The sequence below is a fragment of the Sprattus sprattus genome, assembly GCF_963457725.1.
Source record: "Sprattus sprattus genome assembly, chromosome: 1".
Classification (NCBI taxonomy): Eukaryota; Metazoa; Chordata; class Actinopteri; order Clupeiformes; family Clupeidae; genus Sprattus; species Sprattus sprattus.
This window is the reverse complement of record NC_137920.1, coordinates 67,299,829-67,325,413: the sequence shown is the minus strand read 5'-3', so window position 1 is coordinate 67,325,413 and position 25,585 is coordinate 67,299,829. Positions and strand designations below refer to the sequence as shown.

General features: G+C 43.7%; 2 protein-coding genes across 3 annotated transcripts; one reads left to right on the top strand and one right to left on the bottom strand.

The window, feature by feature from the left end:
* Window positions 1-354: 354 nt before the first annotated feature.
* On the bottom strand, window positions 355-16,698 carry vps37d (VPS37D subunit of ESCRT-I). Of its 2 annotated transcripts, none has more exons than XM_080854513.1 (4): window positions 16,449-16,698; window positions 10,091-10,262; window positions 3,611-3,693; window positions 355-1,301 (listed from the first exon to the last, which is right to left on the bottom strand). In XM_080854513.1, exons 1-4 carry the CDS (start codon window positions 16,572-16,574, stop codon window positions 804-806), a joined length of 879 nt encoding a protein of 292 aa, XP_080710639.1. In that variant the 5' UTR covers window positions 16,575-16,698; the 3' UTR covers window positions 355-803. The 2 variants fall into 2 exon arrangements, with proteins under 2 accessions (XP_080710639.1, XP_080710640.1); XM_080854514.1 differs by having other exon boundaries at window positions 10,091-10,256.
* A 1,083-nt stretch (window positions 16,699-17,781) lies between these two features.
* nup88 (nucleoporin 88) lies at window positions 17,782-24,076 on the top strand (the record flags this gene model as incomplete). Its single annotated transcript, XM_080846012.1, is given in 13 exon segments — window positions 17,782-17,813; window positions 18,048-18,146; window positions 18,771-18,870; window positions 19,174-19,333; window positions 19,535-19,620; window positions 19,745-19,804; window positions 19,808-19,883; window positions 19,930-19,946; window positions 20,481-20,527; window positions 20,695-20,727; window positions 23,663-23,720; window positions 23,724-23,743; window positions 24,004-24,076. Coding segments are annotated over 13 exon segments (861 nt in total).
* Window positions 24,077-25,585: the final 1,509 nt, after the last annotated feature.

Genomic DNA, 25,585 nt, shown 5'->3' with positions numbered 1-25,585 from the left:
CCACCTTGGCAGACGGAACTAGCTGACCTTCGAAACAACAAACCCTGTTTTTGAAAGGGGTCCAGAGACAACAGTGCGAACACGGTCTTTACTCCATTATTAATAATAAAAGTCCTGGCTCAACAGTGGCATTGCCAGTATATTATCTACCAGCTGTATAAATAATAAACATGGAACCATCTGCATGGTAAGTGCATTTCAAACAAAAAATATGTGCGTATATTGTTTGCTCAGAGCATAAAGACAAATGCACCAGGCTTGAGAAAATAAGAGAACTCCACAATGCCCTCATAAAATATTCACATTGTACACTAAAGCAAAATAAAATCACCAAACAGCAATTCTGAGGTTTATTATAAACACATTAAACTGGACTTTATTGTTGACCACCATATCAAGCTCCACATCACATCACAAGCATGGCCACTCTCAGACGCGTCTGGGGAAATGGGACTCTCCTGTAAGTACGACGACGCAAGTCAAAAACTCTCACTTCACAGTCCATTATGTCCTGAGAAAAGCCCATCACAGAACATAAAGTAAAAACATTAGAAAATGTCCACATATTTCATGATGTCTTGCACACCCGCAAAAATTAGCTGATCTCATGGCTTTCGAAAAAAAACAAATCCCTTTTTCTGAATATCTTTGAACAACGACGACAAAATCCCAAGAAACAGTGGTGATCAGCTCTATTGAACATTGACCCAACCACATCTCAAAGCAAAGTCTTTGAGTGAAATCATGAATATGGCTGATGGCCCTTTGTTTGTTCCAGTCCTGGCGTGGCACAGCGGTCACCGTTACCGATATGGAGGCTCTGGCTGGTGGGGGTGGGGGCTGGGCCTGTAGAGCTGCTGCAGCCGAACGGGCCGGTTTGGTGCCGGCCAGCCGGGGATCTGTCCTATTAACCTCAAGCCCATAGCCTTCCCGGGGCAGGCTTGTGGAGCAGTGGGCCCCGAGGCCTGGGCCTGTCCCGGCCGCGGGTCCACAGGAGGTAGGCTGATGGCATGGGTGGGGCCCGACGAGCCCGGGTGGGGGAAGTGTGGCACGAGGAGGCCGTAGCGCAGCTGGAAGATGCGGGGCGGGCCCTGGGCAGTTACGCCGTTGGGCTGCGGCTCCTGATGCTTCCCTTTCTTCGGCTCCTCGTCCGCCTGCTTGGGCTTCGGTTCGGGTCGGTTGAACTCCTGGATTTTCTCGGCCTGAGCCCGCCGGATGTGGTAAACCTTCCTGGAGCTTTGGAAAGACTCTAAGAATCCCTCAAGAGGCACTCTGCCCTCCATAAACCTCTCCAGCAAATCCTGCAGAGAAAACAAGGGTGGGTTAGAGGCAAAGATACTCCCATCTACTCAAATCTGATACATATGTTTGAACATGTGGGAGGCATTTGACACAGATGCGAACACGAACCACATAAACAATGCAAACAAACAACCCCGGAGGAACTGTTTGAACCACGGCCTTTTGATGCTTTATAGATGTGAATCTGAAAGCTCTGCATGGAAACACCACGGCTGAGCAAACAGGTAGCCGGTCTCTTATCTGCATAGAGCACAGCGTGGCTAAGTAGCTAAACAGCACATGAGCCTAATGAGAGTACATGTGTAAGTAGTCATAGGGGAGCAGGTGGCAGACCCGGTCTCTCCCAGTATGGGGCGCTGAATTATTGATGACGTCTCGTCTGCAAAGGACCCTGTTCCTCTGGACACCGCCCTGAAAACAACAATGCAAGCTCTTACCAGGGCACAGCTAATGGAAGGAGCACAGCGAGCAAGTCAAGCGCACGCGGGCTACCTGCACTTAAGGGACGACTACCATATGTAAGAGCTGAATCCAGGGCCCGAAATGTGATCTTATTCAGGCTACCAGCTGTTTTGCTTTATACTATCATTTAGGTGTTTTTTTCCTCGCTCTGGAAGTTTACACATGGGGTTAAAAATGAATGGCTGGGAGCTGAGAGCTGCAGCTTATCGTTCCTCCAGGGAAACGATGGGATTGATTCACCCGATAAACAAATGGGTCACAAGGCCATCAATTTTCCTGGGTGGCTCTGCTTTCCAGCTCCCCTTGAAAGCCAGCACTCAGCACAGTGTAGTTATGAATGGGTCGCACCATCCATCAACCCCTAGCAATCTAATGACTTCTAGTCGCGGAGCCATTGATTGGCGCTGGGAGAGGTGGAGAGGGCGGATGGCCTTGGGTGGCTCCAATGGCTGAAAGAAAGGCCAAGGAGGCGGGGGAGCGAGAGGGGGTGAGTGGGGGGGCAGGGGCTTCTGGGAACACAAGTCATCTTCCTAATAAGAGTGTGCTGTACAGAACGGCGTTCCGCTTGGTGTTCAACACACTCTCACTTTAAAAGGATTAGCTTATTAAGGTTAACAAGATGTTCTAATGTCCGCTTGACTGATGCGATGCATTCCTTAGAATACACACAATGATGTTCTTTCACACTGTTAGAATGGGGTTTCATTTTTTTTTACTACATTCCTGCTCCACACCATATATATTGGCTCCACCTACAGCCACAATTCCAATGGATGTTATTCAGAAGAAGAGCCATTTAAAGTGACATACTGCACTTTCTATCTATACACTGCAATAAATACTGCACTATCTATCTATACACTCCTTTATCACAGCACTCTATACACTTGAAACAGAAGTGAGTGTTTCAATGTACACTGTCTCAATTTGAGAGAGCATTCCATTTAATGTATTGCTATAGACAGTGCAGAGCAGATAGCAGTGTGGCTGTATCTCAGTGCAGAGGGGGTGCATCTGCATCAGTGGAGACTGCGGTGGTAATTAAAAGTAGGTGAATGTAGGTGTTCCACGTCAGGGACCATCTCCACTGCATTAGATTATATCGCAGCACCAGACCTCAGGCCTCACTGCTCATTGTTATGCACAGGCTGCAAATTGATTTAATCAACGATGCAACGACGGCCCAGTCCTGGTGAAAAATGGAGTGGCTTGCGCCCTCCGCGGTCTTGATCGTCGATAAGACGTTAACACGTATGCATAATAAAGGAACTGACTTTAAAAAAAAGAAAAAGAAGCTAAAAAACCCAGACACTCACGGCTGTGCAGAATGGAACAAGCGCAGGGAGGCAAATGCCTTTTTCATGCGCTTTCAGATTCAATTTCCCCTCTAAGCATTTACTAGTGCGTGATGGGTACTGCAAGCTACATGGGTTTGAATGCCACAGTGTGATATTCTCATGCTATTCCAGCAGCATAATGTCTCAAACATTTACTAGAAAGCGCCAAAGGAGAAAAAAAAGAGAGCCTGAAGAGTTGGTTTTTATGTAGTCTAGACAACTGCAGAAAAAATTCAAACATCAAATGGTAACTGGTGGAGAGCGCTGAGACGCCACAACAAACAGTACATCCAACAACAAACACTACATCTACAACAAACACTACACCTACAACAAACACTACACCTACAACAAACACTACACCTACAACAAACACTACACCTACAACAAACACTACACCTACAACAAACACTACACCTACAACAAATACTACATCTACAACAAACACTACATCTACAACAAACACTACATCTACAACAAACACTACATCTACAACGTCATTGGATTACCTCTGATTCTTCCTCAGCGCGTCCAACTTCCTCCAGCAGAAGATTCTGAGCCGTCATGGGACTATGCTTCTCTGTGTGGGCCTCTGTGCAAAAAAACAAACAAACAAAAAAAAACAATCACATTAGTAACACCAATCTATCAGGAATGTTGAATGTTAATCAGGCCAAAATCTCTTCATCGCTCTTCTTAAGGGAGACATGACATGAGATTTTAGAATGCAACTTGGTGGTCAGAGAAGAGACTTCGATTTTACACTAACAGGCAGAGAGCCTGGACATACTGGGGGTAAGAACAGCCTGGGTCCCTAGCGTACGTCTGCTGGGCTTTGTGTCAACTACAGGGCAAAAGCCACAGAGGGAGATGTTTGCAGTGTCATTGGGCGTCCCTGGGGCAGGGGAGGAAGCGATCACATTCTGTTAGCTCAACTCAGCTGACGGAGGTGGTGGTGGTGGTGGGGGGCTTCATCCCCCTGGAGGGGTGTTGTGTGGTCACCATGGCAACGAGTCATTATGCTAATGCACTCTTGGGCTTCCCACTGCAGGGCACTGGGCAGGCTAGCAGAAACTCATCTAATGACCTTACAGGGCAGAGAAAGGTCATGATGGTGAAATGATGTGTTCTACTGCGTTTGGAAAAAACAAACAAACCTGAGAATGGTGGAAAGGCAGGGATGGTGTTGTTTACCATTCTATATTGTCTTTTTATTAATTACTGCTCGAGAATGCTAACGCCAATTTGCTCCACATTGTATTAGTACTGGTCCATTTGTGGAATTCAAACATTTGTATAGAAACTGTGTCTTCTAATCGGTCATGTCATTTATCTGGACCTTAGCCAGTGCTCTCTTCGCATTCTTGGCAGTGGGGCCACAAATAACGATTACAACAAGCCCCTATTCACACCGCCCCTTCACAGTGCTGCTGCCTGAACATCAATAATCTAAACCCACTTAAGGTCTGCCTCTGCCAACTGCTTTTCCATGCAGGAGATCTTCCAAAATCTTTCACAGCGTCAAACTTGCATGAGAATGCATGGGGACCGTGCCACGTGCATGAACCCTCCACCCAGATGTTGGCGTCCTAATGGAAGGCGACAGACAGCCAAACAAGCACTTTGTGAGCAGCTGTGGGTGACCTATATTTCAGAGAGAAATAATTCAGTCTGCCTAAAGACAAAAGCCTGGCGACTAGAAGCCTCCTGGGCGATCTGTGTTGGGTGAGGAGTTCAACCTTGGAGCTTTCATGGATAGGGTGTTTCTACAGCACGGGGGGTGAAAGAGATGCTCTCCCAGCAGAGCTGTCACACGCACACAAAAACTAAACATGAAGGGCTCATTTCGCTTAACTGACTAGACATGTGAAAACAAAAGGCCAGCAAGCCAAAACAACCAGGATATCTTCCCTTTGTTCAGTGCCCCGCCTTCAGGAGACAGGTGGCATCTTTCTCTGTCAAAACTCAAAGACTAACTGATAATAACTTGCACTGACTAGCTGATAATAACTTACACTGCCTAACTGATAATAACTTACACTGACTAACTAAGACTCCCACCAGATGCCATACTAAAAAAAAATTAAAAGATTGAAAGAGTCTAAATAGTAATATGCTGATGTATAACTAAGATTTCAAAGATCATAAACACTAGGGCTAGAAAGGGGTGTAAGCTCATAACACAAACTACAAGGTGCCCTTAAAATCTAATATGGGGGCACTTTTTTATGGTGGAGGTGCTGTCTAGTCACATTTTTATTCAAGCATTCTGATCCTTTCATCATGTAAGAAAACAGCATAACAGATAAAGAGAGGCCTAGGAAACAGGGCATGCAGTTAAATATCACACCCACGGCCCATTAGCGATGAAAACAACTAAGAAATGTGAAAGAGGAATACTGTCATTATTCTGTATGAGCCAATTCATGTCAAATGAACCATCAACAACAGTTTAAACATATAATATATATGGGCAACTACAATTATCTCAACAGTTCTTCTGAAAGAAATATGGAATACAATAAAGACCGTTGCTGCCTTCTGTGCTCAGGGATACTGGATGTCATTTGCATGCTCTTCTCTGGTATCTCTGGAACATAGTTTCTGTTATTTATGTCTTAACCTAGGGTCTTGCTCATTAACTGTGGCCATTCAATTTTTTTGTATCTCTCTGCATTGAGAACAAATAGCATGAAGGGGTGTTTTTATCAGTGAGAGGGCCTATTTGGGCTCACATGTGCTTGAAATTCCTCACAGACCATGTGCACCACTTTTTCCATGGCACACAAACACACAGCCACGTGTGCTGACCTGTTTTTGCACTGTGGGAGTTTGCCTAAGGACTAAAACTGCTTTCAAAAATTAGCCTCCAAAATTACAGGTATGGCTTAGAATTGCCATAATGCAAGTTCATAGCTGAGGATTGACAAAGGACGCTTTGTGTAACGTATTCACCGCGTTATTGTGTTAAATCCTCTCACAGTAGATGTCACCTGCCCGCGAGTCATTTCACTGAAGGCTTTATGGCACATGAAAAGCCCAGACTCTTCAAAGAACCTTGTGTTTGGCACCACAGTAAATCTGGCGGGTTTTATTCGTGTTGACTGGGGTTTCTAAAACTGGCTGCGACTACAAAACTACAACTAATATAAAATACAAAACATCATGCAAAAAACACCTCGACCCACACCAGCCTACCACATCATAGGAACACTCCCTGTCTCGCACTTCCTGTCAAAACAGCGGGTGCTCTCTGGTGGTCTCAAAAGATAAATACCACCAACTGTTTTCCCGTCATCGGTCCACACTGAATTCGAATGGCAAAACTGAACTTGATTAACTTTTGCGCAGCACACAAAAGGTTCTCTGGACCCGTTTGTCAGTCAATGCTTTTCACGCTCACTGCTTTCTCATATGAGCACAGTGTGTCAACGTCTGCTGAGCAACCTCTGACAGATCCTGTCTGAACATCCTCATGAAGTCCTCAGTGAAATTACACAGGAAGGACCACACACACCCTCGCGCTGTAGGACTTACAGTACATGGTGTATGTGTTCTAGTCTCCAAGGATCCTCAACGTAAAGGCATGGCTGACGTCATAGGCCTCAGGATACGCAAACGCCTTCATTGCTGTCCTCACTACACAAGGGAGCTACTGTAAGGACACATCAGCCTGAATAATGTCTCTTGAAGGGCTCGCCTAATAAACGTCTTCTTTTGTGCTGCCACTGGGCTCTGTGGGATGAAGTCATCGACAAACATCTCTGTGTTTGAGGAGCGTTGTTCTTGGACATGATGAGATCATCTCTGGCTCATGCACTCGTGAAAGCGTACTGTACAATCCGTAGCACGCAGCACTATACATTGCATACATGCATAAAATTGCATAATTTCACGTTTGACTTGATATACACATTATTGCAATGTCTTCCATACAATAGCTGCGAAATCGGACTCTCAGGGGGATAGATTACAGAAGCCTGTAAAAGGGCCTCACTCTCCGACTGTGTTGCTAAGCCTGGTTCAATAGCCCTAATCCAACTCTGGAGCATTCCCCTGCACCAACCTTAAACAGCGAAGGGGCAACCCACTCTTTGCTAATTACACATTCTCCCACGAGCACAAACCAACACAGTCTCACTCAAATATGTGGCCTCTGTGCTGACCCGACAGGGAGCCGGCAAACAACCATCTCAGCTGTGTGATTAAGTGGAGGAGCCCTCCGATTGAGGTGCCCTTTTCACGGTCACACTGTTGGATGGCCTCACCCCCTCCCTCCCTCCCTCTCCCTCTCAGCAGCCTATAGGTACACATTGAGCTGGAGGGCCAGTTTTAGCGTATCAGTGGGAAGTGTCACGCCTTCGCCAGGGCGGTGAAAGATCAGCCAGTGTAGCGAATGCTCACCCCAGGTTTCTGTGTGGCATCTGCAGGCCACGGTCTAATGGACTTGATATAATTGCCCGGCGCTTCAGGCCATTCTTCTGACAAAACTGGGCTATGGCAAGTCCGCACATATGCGATTCTGTGTCCCACTTCAGCAGGCTAGGCACACTGAGAGAGGCCAGGAATGTGACTCCACATGATGGGGATAAAGGTGCAGCAAAAAAAACTTTGCACAATCATTTTTTCCCCGACACACGCTGTGAGTCCAGTTATAGTGCAGAGACAAAACACTCCAACAGCTACTCTATACATAGAGCCAGTCAAAACAATGCAGACTATTATGACTACAGATCAAACAGAGCAACAATCAACTCTGAGAACATCCTAACAGGCCAGGGCTGGGCTTCACCTTTGGGGACCAGTGAGACCTGTTTTCTGGCTGAAGTCCACACTCAAAAGAACTCATGACTGTGTGAACTTGGTTACGCAATAGCTCCGTACACAGAGGCAGGAGGATTCTCCCCAACTTTCTACTCTTGCAGCCAGAGGAATTGTACCGCATTACTTCCCTCTCTCGCGCTCTTTTCTCTCTCCCCCCCCGCCCCACCCTCTCCCCTCGTGGAAATGAGAATCAGATGTTTGGAGGAGGAAGGATCTCCCACCCATCCTGCCTGACGCTGCAGCTGGAGGCCTGGTACATGTGAGGAGTATGGTGACAGGAAGGTGAACATTCCACCCTTCCTCCGTCATAGGGACAGCTGCACGGGGGCTCAGTGAAACAGCGTTTCTGAGCGGAGAGAAGGGGGGACAGGAGGGGGGAAGAGGATCACCCACGCGGCTTATGTGATGGAGACTTCCGACACAGAGACTGCGCTTTCGTCAGAGCGTGTAAGCAGACCAGCAGATATCCTTCATCCGTATATTTCAGTGTTAAGGCAGACCAATAGGAAACCCACCCACCCACCCGCCAAAGCCCAGCCCTCCTCCTGCCGGTTCCTTTGCCCCTGACAACGGGTCAATTTCCTGCTGGCTTTTGAGTCAACCCAACTTTTCCCATAACCATGCGCGCCTTCACATGCGGCCCTAGTCAAAAGGCCGGGAGAGGGGGGTGGGCCTGCTTCAGAGACTTTTGACAATCATGTGAATCTTGCCCTTTTCTTTCAACACAGTGGAGGTGGAGTGAGAAGACAAAGGGTCTTTCAAATGGATCTGCAACACCAGTCAGGCTGTACAATGGCGAGGACAGGCGAAAGGGGAGGAAAAAGATCAATAAAGGACTCATATGCATTGGGTTTGTCTGAACGTAGGAATGCTACAGGGAAGGGGGCTATGAGTGGGGGGGGGGGAGGTGGCCTATACTGCGGTTCCTCGTCTCCTCCCCCTCCATGAATTAACAAAGCTACGAGACGAGGAGTTCATCTGAGACCTTGTGCACAACGACCTCCACTTGAAACCTTCGATGCTCGTAGCAATAAGCCGCAGGCATGAAGACTCTCAGCTAACCTGAAGGAGAGGGGTGGGGAGGATAGAGAGACGCACTAGACCTAAGGACTGCTCCAGGCAGGCCCAGTAGGACTAGTACAAACACAGCTCTTTCATTCTCAGAGAAACAACAGGGCCAGGCAGTGATGTTAGCACTCACAGTTTGCCCCAATTACTAAAAGCCTGCATGGTTTGTGTCCCTCGTCTTCACTTTTTCGCATATTCTGTGGTCCTTCCTCACTTGCTTATGGTTGGGCTTCACCAATTTAATTAATGCAGCAGGGGGAATATATCATTTGATAGAATTACTCAAACTAATAAATAAACCATTCTCAAGAAAGTATTGAGGATCAAGATATAATTTGCTTCCTTTAGTCAGTCAACTCTATGATAAATTATCCATTGAAAGCATGAGAACCAGTCAGCCTCAGATATTGCCAAAAGAGACAGAAAAAAGAATGAATAATATTTTTGATCCTGGCCAAACTATAAAAAAAGATCAGTGAAAAAATAAAAGTGTTCCTATTAAACAGGGGCTCTGCCTGGGGCCTGAAACATGATCAACATGAGTAAGTGTGGTCCGTTTCAGGCTGGTTATTCCTGGGAGGTGTTGAAAGGGAGTTGGTGGGGGATAGGTGGAGCCGTATTTGCCCGGTCAGGCCCTCTGAGAGATGATCATTTTATTGCACCTATTTGTGGGGGATGGCAATCTACCAAGTGAATGCCACCGTAGACCAGACAGAAATGTGGGGCTGCTGTTACCGACGGTCGTGTCAATTTGATGAGGCATGCTAGATCCCAGGGGCTGTCCTTCTTGTGCGTAACATGAGAAGATTTGCTGATTGAGACTGAAAACATAGGAATGTCATAGTGTACATAAACAGTACAATTACACCGAAATCCTGGTGGTTGATCTAGTTTATTTTAGTGTTCAATGCACTTGAACAGTAAATGCTCAATCTTCTGTGTGAAGCTAATAAAAAGTAAAGGCAAGATACGTGATACAAACTCAAGTTCCATTTTAATACCAACCTATGTGCAAAAAAAAATAAATGTATTTTCTCCTTGCGCTGCATACACATTCATACACTGTGCATGAAATATTAATGCAACCTTTAACTCACCAAGTCGGCTTTGTTTTTCCCTGCAGGCAGAAGTCAATCTCGCCAGCTCCTCATACTTAGAAGCCAACTGGAGTTTGCCATTCTCGAGCTGAGGCCTACGTGACAGGCTTTCCTCTGCCAAGCTGCGGTTGGACGTCAGCAGAACCTCTCTGTCCACCTGCAGCTCCTGAAACTTCACATAAAAGATGCAGTTAGATCCGGACGGAAGAAGGGGGAAAGAATTCCTGGGCAAATTCCGATCGACACAAACACTTAATCAAATGAAAATGCTGGACTGAAGAGGCAGGGTCAATGGAATACATAATCAAATGATCACAGGAATGTTTCACAGTCTAAAGAGGTTCCAGAGCAATGTAGAGCGTCTGACATGTGTTCACAAAGACTGTCTTGACTGAAAAGGTGATTACAACTTCAGACTTGTTCAGGTCAAACCACAGACTGAGAGAGAGAGAATAGGAGAGAGCCTGAGCACACAAGCCCAGCACAAGATGTGAGCAACAGAGCGAACCTCAGACCTTATTAAACGACTTGCAAAGCATGCTGAATTCAGTAACATTAGCACAACATGACCAACAGGCTGAGTAAGAATAAAGGGGAGAGTATAGCTCTGCAGTCACAGTCTGCACATGATCTGGATGCAAATTTCATGCTCAGCACAGTCTGCACGGACCGTCTGTGTAGCACCAATAATAAAAAACAACCAGAACAACAATAATAAAAACAATAAGAGGAAGAAAGATAAATGGTAAAGATGTGAAACTTTTTTTGTTTTCAAATCACCATAACTCTCCACCACACTGGAGGGGTGGTGTAACCTACATACAGAAATTCTGGGTCAAGGGCTCGCTTCGAGTTTCAGTGGCCAGTCGGTGTGGGCTGTTAAAGACTTCAGCCATGCTTGTTGGCAGCCTCAAGGCTGAAACATCCCCGCTACAGGCATTCAGCTGAGTTTGGCTTTATTCATACAGCCCTACCAAAAACCCCAAACTCATGACTAAGCCCAGAGCATTAAAAACAACAGATCAGCAGTAAATAACAGTTGTGTTTCAAACAGCCAAAAACTCCATCCACAAAATAAACTTTCTTTGAGAAGGTCACTAAATATTGTTATGTGAATAGGTTTCAATGGTTATTTGAGACATCTTAAAAGAAAGGTGTTAAAAAAATACCAATTATGTATCATGCCATGAAAACCATGCCAATGAATGTGAAAGCACCAAAAAAGCTGCGACAACTACATTTTTGACCTGGTGATCTCAGGGTCTGTGCTAAGTTACCAAAAAAAAGTAATCAGAATTGATATGGACTGCAATCTAATGTGTTATGACATGTGTTATGTCAAAAACAGTAAAAATGAAATTAAACCATAATATTTTCACAAATATGAGCATTGTTGATTGGTGAAAAGATAGAAGAAAGTGTTCAGATGGGGAAATGATAGTGAAAACAATTCAAATCTCTGGAAAGATTAAGATGACCCATTTATAAATGACTTCCAGATGAAGTAGTTAGGGTACATTTATTTTCTAAAAATAGATTGCATGATGAGTAAGATAGTGATGGCAATAAGGGTGTCTATTACACTGTCAAGTAAGCTTACCTCACTGGTTGCATTGGACACTTTTTTTAGGCATATGTAGATCGTGGCAGGCATGCACTGCTAAACTGTTCCATTGGCAATGAATACCACCAAGACACTCTCCTTACGACACTTCCTTGGACCACTGGAGATCACCCGCCTCAGGGAATAGGGAGAGGTCCAAAACCATGGCCTCATGGAAAGCATTTGCAGTGCTAGGACATCGCTTCAAACCACAGACCCCTTTTCTCTCTGTAATCGTCTGAAGCCAGAGTAGGCTCGGATCTAATTGAAAGTCACTTTTCCCCCCCCATTTCTGCATGAATATTAAGATAAATTCTGGAGGTTTCCTTTGGCTGTTCCAGTGCTTGGGCATATTAGAAAACCTGACGGGACTTAGCAAGGCGTATAAGAGGCTTAGTGATTTATTTGCTTTGCAAATATGAGAATAGGGCTCTTGCACTATTCCACTTATAGACAAAACATTGCATGGCAGGTACCATGTTCCCACATGGGCACTTTTAGAATTAATCTGTCTCCTAGTAATTTGAGAATAGCCATCCTTAAGTTCAAGACACTGTGTTCGAGAGCAGAGATATGTTTTCAATATGGGTTCTCATAGGAAAGCAAACAGTCGAAATGTTCTAATAATATCATGAATATGTACAATCCTGCACAGTTGCCTCTGTCGTAATAATGTACTAATTTGTTTCAATGTTATACTGTGCCCACCATATTTTTGAAACATTCTATAAATATATATCATTAGCCGTATTATATTTGGAAGGATAAGCCTATAAAGTTTGCCTATATCCTGTTTTCTCACCTGATCCTATTAATAACAAATCATTGGGATACCATTAAGTCTTGCTTTTGTGAGTTCATTTTAAATCATTTGGATACCATTCAGTCTTGCTTTTGTGAGTTCATTTTAAAATGTCCCAGTCTTGTATGAAATTTAGGCTGTGTGATTTTTAGGCTTCATCACAGACTTCAAGTAACATTTTGCCCGTACATCAACATGCATACATACTAGTTTGCTACCAAAAGCCAGATGCTCTCCATTCTCCAGCGTTTATCAAAAGGTACAGTCGGCAAAAAATCTAACCCAATAAATGTTTTTGTCAAATTCATCTAACTGCTCTTCACGGTTATCTAGCTGTCAATACAGTGTGTGGGCTCAAAAATACTCCAGTGTTTGTACACAGTACTGGTGCTGTACATGGGACACATAGTGCATAGTGGCATGGAATGGAGGGGTGTATTTTGATTGGTTGTTGAGCTCTAATATCGACAACCTTTTGCCAGAATCGCTGACTCTGCCTTAAACATAGTAAGCGTTTCTCAATTGACTTCCCTTCCTTGATGGGTTTAGATGTATTAAGCACCTTCATGTACGCTGGATGTGTTTAGCTAATATCAGACGTTAACAAGCAGGGATTGATTGCTGATAATCTCCCATTATCTACACTTCTTAACTTCAAACATCAAGTGGTGACAGCTTCTTACAAGTTGCAAAAGATGGGTGATGAATATCTGTGGAGCAGCTCTCTAAGGTCACCGCCCTGTAAGAGGGCGGGGACAACCCAGACAATTCCGAGCCGGTCCTGAACAAGGGAATGTTTGTGTGAATCCAGTGGTTCATGGCCTGTCTGAAAGCCCAGTCTGTTTTCATCCTGGGAACCATTCTTAAATTCTCAATCCACTTTAAAATGATACAGATGTTTCAGGCCATTTAGTGCACAGTTGTGTGCGCAAAAAAGGGAAGGGGACTTTTGGTTAGGACTGATCCTCATGAAAGGAGGAGAAGAAGAAGAAAAAAAAAACGTTTCTGGGACATAGGAAACCAGATGATGAATGGATAATGTGATGAATGAATTATGTTTTCCGCTGATGTTCTTCATGATCCAGGGGGAACATTGTCTGTGTCTGTGTCTCTCAACATCACAGCTGCATATATGATCTGGTCTCAGACAGCTCCCTGGCCTTGCTCCTGCTACTCGGACATACTCCTGTGGTTTAAATGTTCACATCTTAGTAGGAAAGGTTTCCCACAGCGTTGCCAGTGCAAGGTTGGAACTTTTGTTCACATCCGTCCTCAGCAGTCAGTTTGCTTTGTTCAAGGGGTAATTCCTTTCTGGTTGCTCTAGACTTGCATGCTTCCAGTAATGTTTTCTTCCTTGCTGCATTTTAGAACAGCAAATAATCTAAGCCACTGACTGCATAACATTGCAGCCATCCAGTGCCATTATATTCAGGTTCTAGTTTTCCAAGAAAAGTCTTGCATAGCCAATGCCCAATACCATTTTTGCAAGGCTGAGACTCATTTTTCTATCCAGACGCTCAGTAGTGTCAGGAAGTCAAATATCTCACGTCTGTGTGGTTGAAACGCATCACACCACTCCCAGCGTGCTCACGCAAGAATGGGCTATCTTACAACCAGATGCTCTAATCCTTTCTCTGAGATCTAGTGTGTGTCTGCTGAGGTATCCCATTGACCAGTGAAATTATCTCACACCCGTGGTGAGATATTTAACCTTCTCAAGCCAATCAGCAGAGAGCATTCTTTGGAATCTTGAACATTTGGCCAGCAGTCAAAAGAAGCACTGTGATTGGGCTCTACAGTACCTCAAATCCCCAGCACATAAAGCCACCCACAACAGCTAACTGGAACTGGTTTCCCCAAACAGGAATCCACATACACAATTCATTTCCTGCTGCAGCTGCTTGGGCCTGTGTTTATACATTCTACAGTTCTAAATCCCGGGGGTCTATACAGTGCATTTGTGATGACACACTGGCTCTAAACCATAGCTGACACTGTTTACAGGCGCTAACAAACCCCACTTAGAAAAGAACAATGCTCTTGTGGTTAGACATCCATTTTTACACCCATGCTGTTTCAGAGATTTAATGCTAACAAATTACTGAGCACACAGAAAAGGATGCGATCACATTACATGGGCTTTGTTTGCTGGTGACCTTTGGCACAGAGACACCTCAAAGACAGAACCTGCTTGTGAAGAAGACACCTGATTAACTGTTTAACATTATACAAATGTTGCCCTACTTATCCCCGTATCTTTGAGTCTTCTGAAGCCAGTTCAGTGGGTTTACCCATCACAAACAAACCAAGTTGTGCAATCAGGACAGGACGTACATCCTCTCTGGCAAGCATCTGCTATTAAACCGAGTATTTTGTACATCAAAGACGGCATCAAATGGATGCTTACATTGTATTTGTGGTGAGAAGACTTTGTAGATCACACTTCCTGGAACCGGGGCTTTAGGCGCAAATGCCTCTCACTTGGGGGGTAGGGTGGGAGGGTCGTGTTTGCGTGTATCCTACTGGGCCACAATGACCCTTTCAGTGGGGCTAACCTCAGAGACCTTAGTGTGTTAATGAATTGATGCACTGCACTGGCTTCCATGCAGCCATGCCTTTCAGAGCTTATTCATGATGACATCATCCACAACAGGATCATATGACGACCAAACAGCAATGATGGACAAAATGCCATTGGCATGCAAAGGAGAAAAGGAGTGGCAAACACACAATAATAAATTATGCAGTCGTATTATGCCTAGTGAATACGTAAGGGACCTGTTTATCTTACAGTGACCGGACACAAAAAGTTCTTGTATCAGTGCCTGATGATTAACTACAACTTTTAAGCGATGTCATATTTATAGCCTACTTATGAATTAAGATGTGGCTTCTTGCAGCTTCGACCCCCATGGCCATCAGAGAGATTCCAAAAAGCCTCATAGTAATTTAGACAATTCCAGAGGATGGAATGGTGAAGGTTCTAACACTGCCAATCATCTGGCAGATGCTCCTCATTCATTCCCGGTAAAATTACAATCTAGTGTCACAACTCAAATTTGACGGTTCACAACAGGGTTCCCAAATGTGTAACGAATGTCTTGATGCTAAAGAATGAACTGAGTATGTCATGAGTTTGGTCACCAACCTCTGTTTTGCACAACAATGTTTCAAAGATTTGGGGGCTAATTGCTTCTGTGCAAACATAAAAGCGAGAGCTACAGAATTTGATCCTCAACTGCAGAGAATCTGCTCAGCACAACACAACATTCATGGTAGTAATAGCTTAAGAAGGAAAGTGCGTGAACGTTTATTGCGTTTAACTTTCAAAGATATTCATTTTGGTCTTTTTACACTCCTACATTATTTATTGTGCAGTAACTTGAATATAGACTACTGCGCTGACCCAATGATTAAATGAGGTGCCACCAGTTTGTTTACACTAAACAATGTGTTGCTGGATAATTTACTAGCAACGAGAAAAAGTAAAATGTATGGTTATGTGGGCAGAATATATTTTATTGTAATTACGTAGCAGACAAGAGGCTTCTAAATAATTCAACTGTGGACATACACTCTGTAGCGAAGGCTTTTGTAACCAAACAGCACTGGAGTGGAATGTTGTAAACTTATCTGCATAGGTCATATTACACATAAAAGACACAAGAAAACACATTGTCAAAAGAAACGAGTCTTAACGAAGGATTAACACAGCCATTTCGACTCTCCCGTTTCACACTGACTCATGCATTCAGTCATGCTATAGTGTATAGCGTATGTATGGAGAAGCAACCGACAGGCAGCATACACATGCACTCCGCAAAGATGTCCGAAAGCGCATATCACTCCACATTACAATCTTTACCCAGTGGCGACCTTAGTAAAGTATATAAAATAATGCTCTGAGAAAACATGATGTGTAAGAAGATCAAGGCGTTTATGGCGAAGTCTACCTTTTCATTGAGTCGAACGATCTGATCCATTTTTCCCTCATCTTGAAGAAGCTCGCTCAGTTCAGAGGTGTTTAGAACCCTGTAATACCCATCTGGGCAAGAGTTCGTATCCCTATTTTGGGACATTGTGGTCCTCAACGAAGCACTGTTCAAACTACCCCGTACCAACGCCAGTTTAGTTCCATTTCGTCGTCTTCTATGTTGAGTAAGGCTACCGCTCACACGCGATTGCTGTATTGAAGCAGACCGCGTTGGTGGGAAGCCACACCGCTGTTGGCGGAGACAATGCAAGAGGCTGTGACATACGTGTATATTTGCTTGCAATGCCTTTTGTAACCACACGGTGGCAAGGCGCTCACTACGGTAGACAGCGTGATGCAGTTGGCATTCAAAACATTCCAGCCAGCCTCTAAATTAAGTGGCGTGTAGACTCCAAACACCCCAGTCATTTAAAATACCAGTTTCGTTTACTACTCTGGGTTTGTATTGATAATTTTTTTCTCACATATTGGGAGGTTTTTTTCCAGTGTGAGCTCTCGAACTTTTTTTAACTGCCTTGGTTTTACTCATGTTATCTCTGCAGTGAATTACAGTAACATTACAACTTGAAGAACATTAACAGCTCTTAACATATTTACAAAATCTGATAGGCCCTGGATTTTATCCGTCATCATTGTAGGATAATCATGTCAAACATGGCGGTAAACTCTGGTGTGCTGTGGAAACGTGCGCTCCCAGACCACCATAACTTCAATAAAACACGAAAAAAAAGTTAATTTAAAGTACCAAGCAACTTCAAATAGATTTTCCAAAAGATCTCAAGTGCTGTCTAGATATAAATGTCTTAATTTGGAATGATGTAGACAGTGTCTTCTACAACAAACTTCAGAACTTAATTGAAGAGGCACTGAACAGTGCAAAATACCAGGTTACCCAATAGTTCAAAGTTTTTAGCGTTTTTACTCACTATCTGAAGACATGAGCGATACTGCACGTCGCTTTTAAGGCAAGTTACTATGTCTCACTACAAAGCTACAAATAGTTTTAATGAATGCACTGTCGGTTTGCTACTTGGTTCTTTGATGTTGCTAAATGTAATCTAAATGTTATTGTAACGACAGTAGTAGGCCTACCTTGCTCCCTGTTGAATGTATTTATATTTCTGGAATGTCACGGTTGTCCCTTTTACTGACATATTGTAAAGTGGATGTACCTGCGTTTAACAGTTTAAAAAAAAAAAACTTTTAGCAACATTCATCTTCATTAGCCTACTCAAACTTTGATGTTCATCAGTCCTCAACTTTTTGAAGTCTACCGGTTGCTTCTCTGTCGTATGTCGCCCTCATTGGTCAGCGGGGCGCTACTGTAGCCTACTTGAACTCTACCAGCATTGGTGCAATAACTCGTTTTGAAGTTTTGAAGGAGGACTTCTTCAGATTCACTGCAAGAAAGCTGTGTTTTTTTTATTGGCAATTCTATCAGGTTTGCCCCCCCCCCCCCCCCCCCCCAGTATGCTAGTAAACATGTATTTAAAGTGATCAGAAACTGAACCCAGGACTCTCAGTTAAAGGTTTGTAACTTCTGTTTTCTGTCTGTTAGCTCCGTCCCCGTGGTTTGCAAGCTCCAACTACTCTCAGCCAGGCTGGGTGAACCAGAGGAGCCCCACTTGGTGTTCCTAGCTTCAGACAACACAATCAGGTGAATACCAGTCTACAGGCGAGGGGATTGAATGTCGATAACCTCATCCACTGTTATTGTGAAAAGTAGCAGAAATAGTTTTTAAATTGGAATTTGTGTGCCTTTCACTGTTTGGACGAAAATGCAGTGCCGTGTCTCTTCTGATACATATGCATGTATCAGATATTTAAGCATTTTGCTTCACTCCAAGATAAACTTACATGGAGAACACATAAACCTAAGGTTGGAGAAAGATGCACATTTTTGACTGATTGTTGGCTGATGACTGTCTTTTTGCCACAGATATAAGTCTTAAAGAGCCTGAGAGCGCAGCTAAAGTTCTCTCCGTATGTCAGACAGAAGATTACATCTGGACACACACATGAGGTTCAGTTGAAGCTCCAACTCAGTACTTGTACCTTGTTTACATTGTTTTATCAGATGGTCAAGTCAGGCGTTAATCAGTAGTTACATATTTCTTTTTTCCAGCACTCAATATACATTGGCATTCACACTCTTACTATCCCATTTAAACCCTGTTAGATGACCTGTTTTCCCCCTCAACTGGTTATATGCAGCCACGCTGGGTGAGATTGCTGTGGTGTTTGACTTTGGGCCGCTGACAGACAGCACTTAACTATCCAGCCAGCATCTCAGAAGTGAGGCGATCGTCTATCCTTTGTACATTCTATATGAGAATGGAGAGACCTATCTGAACTACATGTCTTTAACATTTAACCTACAGGTATAATATCTACTCCAGGCTCCCCATTGTAGTCACATGTAAAAGCATCCCAATGATATATTTTAACCCATTCATACATTCACAAAATTCGGTGTACTTTATGTTACCTATTGCCCACCCCCTTCTCTGTAGTCCCTCCATATTTGTATTGCGAGATCAGGAATATCTGCCTTTTCTATTTCTTTGACTAAAAATATCCGCAACCAACCATATTATCCACCTTCTATTTGCCCTGTAATAATTAGAAGTGATGTTAAGGGGTTGCCATTTTTTCTCCTTTTTTAGTGGAGGTAATCTTTGAAGGCTCTACGGCCCATGTATCCTGCAGCTGAAGATAACTATGGGTATGACGCATGTGCATTGCTCTGCCTACCCTGCTCTCCCAGCATTCTTGTCATCGCCACGGAAACAGGCATTCTCTACCAATGCGTTGTCCTGGAAGCAGAGCATGAGGAAGATAGAGGCTAAGTGACTGCCCCGAAACCTAAGAATATTACAACAGAACCCCTCACTGAATATTCATGAAATACCAGAAGAGGCTGTGATGCTGGTAAAGAGGAGTGTGCTGCTTTTAACGTGACTTAATATGACCGGCTCCAGGTTGTAGCAAAGTAGTAGAGGGGAGCGGAGACTGTGCTGTCACTCTGTGTGTTTGCGTGCATAGAGCTGGAGCTCAACCTGGTGCTCCCACAGGGGAGGATGAGGAGCGTGTGGAGTCACACTTCGCTTGACCCATCAAATAACACAGAGGTGAGATGGATGGATGGATGGATAGTTTTTTTCTCTCTCTCTGACTTAAAATACAGAACCAATGATGCACACGCTGTGTATGCACTTGGACACTAGTGTAACGTTTGTGGAGGTGTTCAATCAGCCCTGTCATTGGAACACATTGCCCCTGCTGTTTCATGCAGACCCTCTTTGCCAGCACGGATAGCACTGTACACATGAGGCCGGCGTACACAGCGTGGGCCTCACGTGGATAAACAAACTGCACAAGTTCCTTGAGCCTGGTGAGTATAATGTGTCAGCCCTTAAGCTCAGGTGTCTTTTGTGCAGATCGGAGTCATTTAGAGGTGTGCTCGCCTAAAGCGCAGGAATGGAAAATTGCAGTGTCAGAAATGAAATCCTCACCAACGTCTTAAAGGGGACCATCTGAAGGTACTAGTCAGTGCAAGTGCCTGATCCTTTTTTTCCCCTTCTGCATGAAATCCGCCGTTGCTCCTGTATTCTCTGTGAAGGGGATAAGGATAAGGACAGCCTTCAGCTCGCTCCTCCACGTCCCCAAAACCAAGCTCCGCACCATGGGCGACCGGGCCTTTTGCTCGGCAGCGCCACACTTATGGAACAGCCTCCCTGACCACCTAAGGGCAACGCAGACGCTGGACTCCTTTAAAGTTAAACTTTTTTATTCAGGAAGGCATTTATGGCCTTGTGTTAAATCTTTTCTGTTATGCTTATGTTAACAATTTTAATTTTTTAATTTTAATTTTATTGTATTATTATAGTTAGTTTATAATATGTAGGCACTCTGAGATTCTTTGGAATGAAAAGTGCGTTAAAAATAAAATGAATTATTATTATTATTTAAGAGCTGGCTGCCGAGCTAGAGAGGCATTGTGGAGCACATCCTGTGCACCAGCCCCCTCAGCAGCAGGTAAGTGCCCTGAAGCTCTTAGGATTTACGGTTGAACCAGCTGAGATCAGTCCAGTGGCAAGTAGAGGAACACTCTCCTATCCAGTATATACCAAAACAATGACTGTGACTCGGTGATGAATTGTCCTTTGTTTCTAGACATTGGGTTTGCCCTGTGTGTGGCCCAGCCTGCCTGCACCAGTAAGGGGGTTCTGGGTCATGTCAGGCCTTTCACAGTTGTTTGTTTGTTTGTTTGTTTGTGTTTTTTGTCTCAGGAGTGCCATTTGGCCGGCCTCTCCTGCCCTACTGTGCTCAGGCTCAGAGAGCAGGCCCTGGGGCTCTCCTCCGCACGGATTGGCCGATGATTAATTTGAGCAGCATCTTGGCGCAGAGAGCAGCCAATCCACTTGCTCTCAGGTTAGAACATGTAGTATTTCCCATGGCATGGACTTGTGAAAGAGCTTCGGTTTGAACCATGACTCTAAATATCATGATCTAAAGCAGTGGTTCTCAACCTTTTTTCAGTATTGTACCCCCTGTGAAATATTTTTTCAGCCAAGTACCCCCTAACCAGCGCAAAGCATTTTTGATTGAAAAAAATATGTTATACACAGCGCTATGCCATCATTGTCTGATTTATTAAACTGTCAGCACTGAAGATTGAACATTGAACATTGTTGCATTGAACTGAGTGCGTTTGCAATTACATTTTAGTAAGAAACTTGTGCTTCACTGAAAATCTTTGTCAGTCTTGGTGGCAAGTAGGCAACTGCTGTGATCAAGCTCTTCTCCAGGCACAGTCTGTTTCTCTGCTTTGTTTTGATTACAGTCATTGCAGAGAAGGAGGCCTCACATAAATATGTGGAGGCATAGGGTAGTAGCTGCTCCAAAGCTTTCTCTCCCAGGTCAGGGTGCTCCTGCTTCACACAAATCCAAAACTGTGTGAGTGTGGATGAGGCAAACTTCATCTGGAGCCCACGGTCAGATGACACTTCCATGAGTGTTTCCTGATTAGTGACAGAGCTTCCACATGCTTCGGACAAGAGAAATGGGTTTTTCACCCAATCCAGCTGTGTAGATTTCTCCTCCATGTCAGGAAAGTAGGAAATTGAAAATTGAAATGTTGAATCAAATTGGTCTAATGTCCCACGATGACCAACTGGACTGGAGCTCTGTCCACATCCTCACTAGAGAGAAAATCATCCATCTGAGGAAATCAGGTGAAATCCCCCTGTGCAGAGGCTCTTCTCCACAGCACTGCTTTCTTCGGGAAGCCTACCACCTTGTCATGCAGGTTTAAAATGCTGGTGTCCTTTCCCTGCAGACATATTCAGTTTGTTCAGTTTGCTGAATATCTGCCAGATAGCACATATTTGCAAGCCAGTCTGTGTGGCATTGGGGGATCTGTGCTCAAACAGAAGGGTCTGTACTTCAGATCGTAATTCCAACAGCCGTTTGAGTATTCTCCCTCGAGAGAGCCAACGCACTTCTGTGTGCAGCAGCAGTTGTGTGTGTTCAGCTCTCATGTTTTCGCGAAAAAAAAATCACGCTTATTATACAGTTACTTGCCAAAACGATAGAAGACATTCCTCCAGAATACCTCTTTTAAATGAGTTTGTTGCCATTTTGTGATTTCCGCTAAGAAAAAAATAGTTCTGCACGCCAATGCTTAGCAATCCACCTTCTGACTTCAAGTTTCAATGACCTTCCGTTACGTTAACTAACCGAAATACTTGCGGAATGATATGAAAGATGTGAATTAAAAGCAAAAAACCCGTTGCCAATGACAGCGGTGATAAACTTTCCGCAGCAGTGAATATCAAGGAATTACAAACCTGCGAACGCAGACATTTAACCCACATATGGCCCATACAAATCAACGTTCATTTTGGAACATTCTGAAGAGCCGTATAATAACTGTTTATAAATTATTTTTGAATGGAGGCTAATTTTAAATATATCTTTTAAAAATCTCACGTACCCCCTGGACTGCCTTCACGTACCCCCAGGGGTACGCGGACCCCCGGTTGAGAACCACTGATCTAAAGCAATAAAACACTGAAAAATGGCTAAGGGCGCATTCATACTGCCAAAGTTAACTATAATGATAACTATCAGTACCTGTAACAACATCCACACTGCGTGCTATAACGACAACGACATGAAGAAAGATATAATCTGGCATTACTTTCAGAGCAATTGAACGCTCATAACGTTGGAGTTATTGTTGGCAATGTGGACAGCCCTTTAAAGTGAATAATATTCCCAAGAGGTAAAATATGATAACCAAAATATCTCCATCATTCTTCCAATTTGGCACAAGATCTGTTCTTTGTGATGCATGAGTACTATGTCCGTTCTTTGGGGTGTGTCATGCTAGGACTTCCTGCAGCTTCTGAGCAGTGCCTCTTAGGTGGTTCAGGAGGAGTACATCCTCAAGCAGGACATGGCTTGAGAGGAGATGCAGAGAAGGTACAGCATCTGAGCACGTTCACTCACTTCACAGATAACCACACTCATACTCAAACAGTTGCAAATTCTCCATCAGAGCGGTTTCTAATGTCAGTTTATCTTTGTGTTATGTTTTTATTTGGTTGAGTGAATAGAGGAGGTCACCAAAAAAACATCCATTTACACCAATTGTGAATGACCTTAGGTGCTTTCACATTTATTTTAAATGTAATAATGTTAATTAAAAATGTAATCATATAAAGTATATATTTTTATGATCTCCCTTAGTGGTCAGGTTTTTCCACATCAACTTTATTTGTAGTTCTTGCTCACTTTGCCTGTGGGTTTTTTATTGTGATGTGTAATTTCTTGTGTGGTTCTTGGGAATAAGCTCCTGACTGCACCTAACTGCTTCCACGCCCTGATCAGCAATGTGTGTCAGTAGAGGCCATTCTCCTGGGTGGCTCGAATCTGTTAATCGAATGTGGTCATATATTAAAAGTGATTAAATCTAACTGCTACTAAAAATAAGCTGTGCATAAGACAACCCCTTAATGATCTGATGCGATGTTTGCACGGTGCTGTAAATGCTCGTCACGTTCATTAAGGGTCATGTAGCGTATACATCCATTAGGGAAGTTTTCTGCACAAGTGAAACAATGTCAAACAAATCAGCATATTGACCCCTCATCATGCTTATTATAGGAGAAGCCTTCGGGAGACTGCAGAGCGACTGGCTAAAAAATATGAAGATGCCATGTACTGACAAGAGGTCCTTGTGAACAGGTCTGTCATAAGGCAAAGCGCCCCATTTCATGCATATCATTTGTAAAGTGATTTCCAGTTAGATCCCTCCTATGGAATTAATGCCTTTGGTTTTAGGGCATATAGTGAATGGGAATCTTTTAAATGCAGCCTTGATGTTTTTTGGGGGGGATGGGGGTTCCACTGGCAAGATCATGTAAAGGATTCATTTCTAGTTCACAAGTCACAAACGCATCACACAGACATACTTATATGACTCCGACATCACTTGTTTTCTCCAGAGTGAAGTGCATCTTGGACAGTCAGCTCCCTGTGCTGTCCAACAGTGAGAGGGACAAGATGATGGAGTTGTAGAATGTCAACAACCAGCTTCATCACCTTAGCAACGGCATCACAGAGGTAACCAGGGTTTTCCAGAGGTATCAGCAGACTTGTGTTGATTTGCCCCCGTAGGTTGCTTTTAATAAGTGAACTCTGAAAACTGAAAATACACAACTTCTGTACAAGCTGACCCTGAACAAGAGACTGTATTTGTAATTGTTGAAGTTGTAAACTCCGCCATATTGTCCTTAAAGTATAATTCAACAAAGGTGTGGTGCTTTAAAACACAGTTGTCTACCCTTTTCGGTTCAATGGAAAATGAAATACCGGAAGAAGCTTTTTTCCACCAGGGGAGGGCAAATCACAGATATGACGAAGCACACAAAGGATCTCAAGAACAATTTCAGTTTCTAAATGACTGGAAATGGCCTCTCCAGTAATCTCGCCTCGCTTGAATGGCATAAGGAGTGCATTGAAAGGACCACAGCCTGGCTTAGACGTCATGAATCCTTGAGTCAATAATCTTTCGAACAGCCACTTTGCATCTATTACTTTTGCATATCTCTTTGCAAAATTGCTCAGGATAAGATTACTTGAAAGACAACAATGGGCAGTTTACAATGAATAGTTTGCAATCCATTTCTTGGAAGCCTTGCAGATGTTTTAGTCTGGTCAGAGTCAGTAAGGAATATGTTTTTCACTCTCACAATGTGCTTCAGATCCGATGCCCTGAAGAGACAAACGTCCTTCTCTGTCGTCAAATGTTTTCAGTCCAAGGTCTGTTAACAATTTTGGCCGTTTAAAATTCCCATCATTCATTCCTGCCCTGCCTGCTGAAAACTATTAATGTTCACAACGTTCACAGTGGAAGATGGCACTGCCCAACTGGGGTGTAGTCTCATATGTCTCTTCCTGGCTGGCACAGTATTTGACGTAATAGAATCCCTTAAGCCTAATCAGATTGAGACAGGGCTCAATGTCTTGTCTGTCACTTAAAGGTGTAGTGGGTAGGCTTTGTAGGCAAACAGTGCCTATAGACCTACTTCAGCATCAGGATATGTGTGGTACATTGAGCAATCCCTGTGGTAAGCACGAGAGAGAGTGTTCTAAACAATAGTCTCTCCGTCATTCAACTTTTTCAAACTGTTATTTGTCTTTCAGTTACATGAAGTATGAATACATACGTTTCATGTTAATGTGTGATGAGTTGTGTCATTATTATGTCTCTTACGGCCATTTTCAATGTGTGGAAAAAAGCCAGTTGAAAGCATTTAATATTCAGAACCTGATAGGCAAGGTACCTGTGAGAGTAAATGTTAACCATTTGTTATCTATACTTTGGAGACAGTACTTAGATCATTAGTATTATGTTTTCATAATGAAGCATGTTCACGGTCACGTTGCATTGGTATTCTGTTGGACGAAGCAGCTTTGCTTCCCTTGATAGGATTTCACAGGATAGTCTGTGAAGTAAGTCATATCAGTTAATGAGTGCAGCACTGGTAGTCAGCAGATCCCAGACATTCATACATCGCAGTTCCT

What these genes read in the sequence shown, in the direction of transcription:
- vps37d (XM_080854513.1), bottom strand. Translation starts at nt 16,574, where the DNA reads ATGTCCCAAAATAGGGATACGAACTCTTGCCCAGATGGGTATTACAGG. An exon ending in TCGTTCGACTCAATGAAAAG is followed by an intron (nt 10,263 to 16,448) that starts GTAGACTTCGCC and finishes TTTTATGTGAAG; the next exon opens with TTTCAGGAGCTGCAGGTGGA. An exon ending in GCGCTGAGGAAGAATCAGAG is followed by an intron (nt 1,302 to 3,610) that starts GTAATCCAATGA and finishes TTTTCTCTGCAG; the next exon opens with GATTTGCTGGAGAGGTTTAT.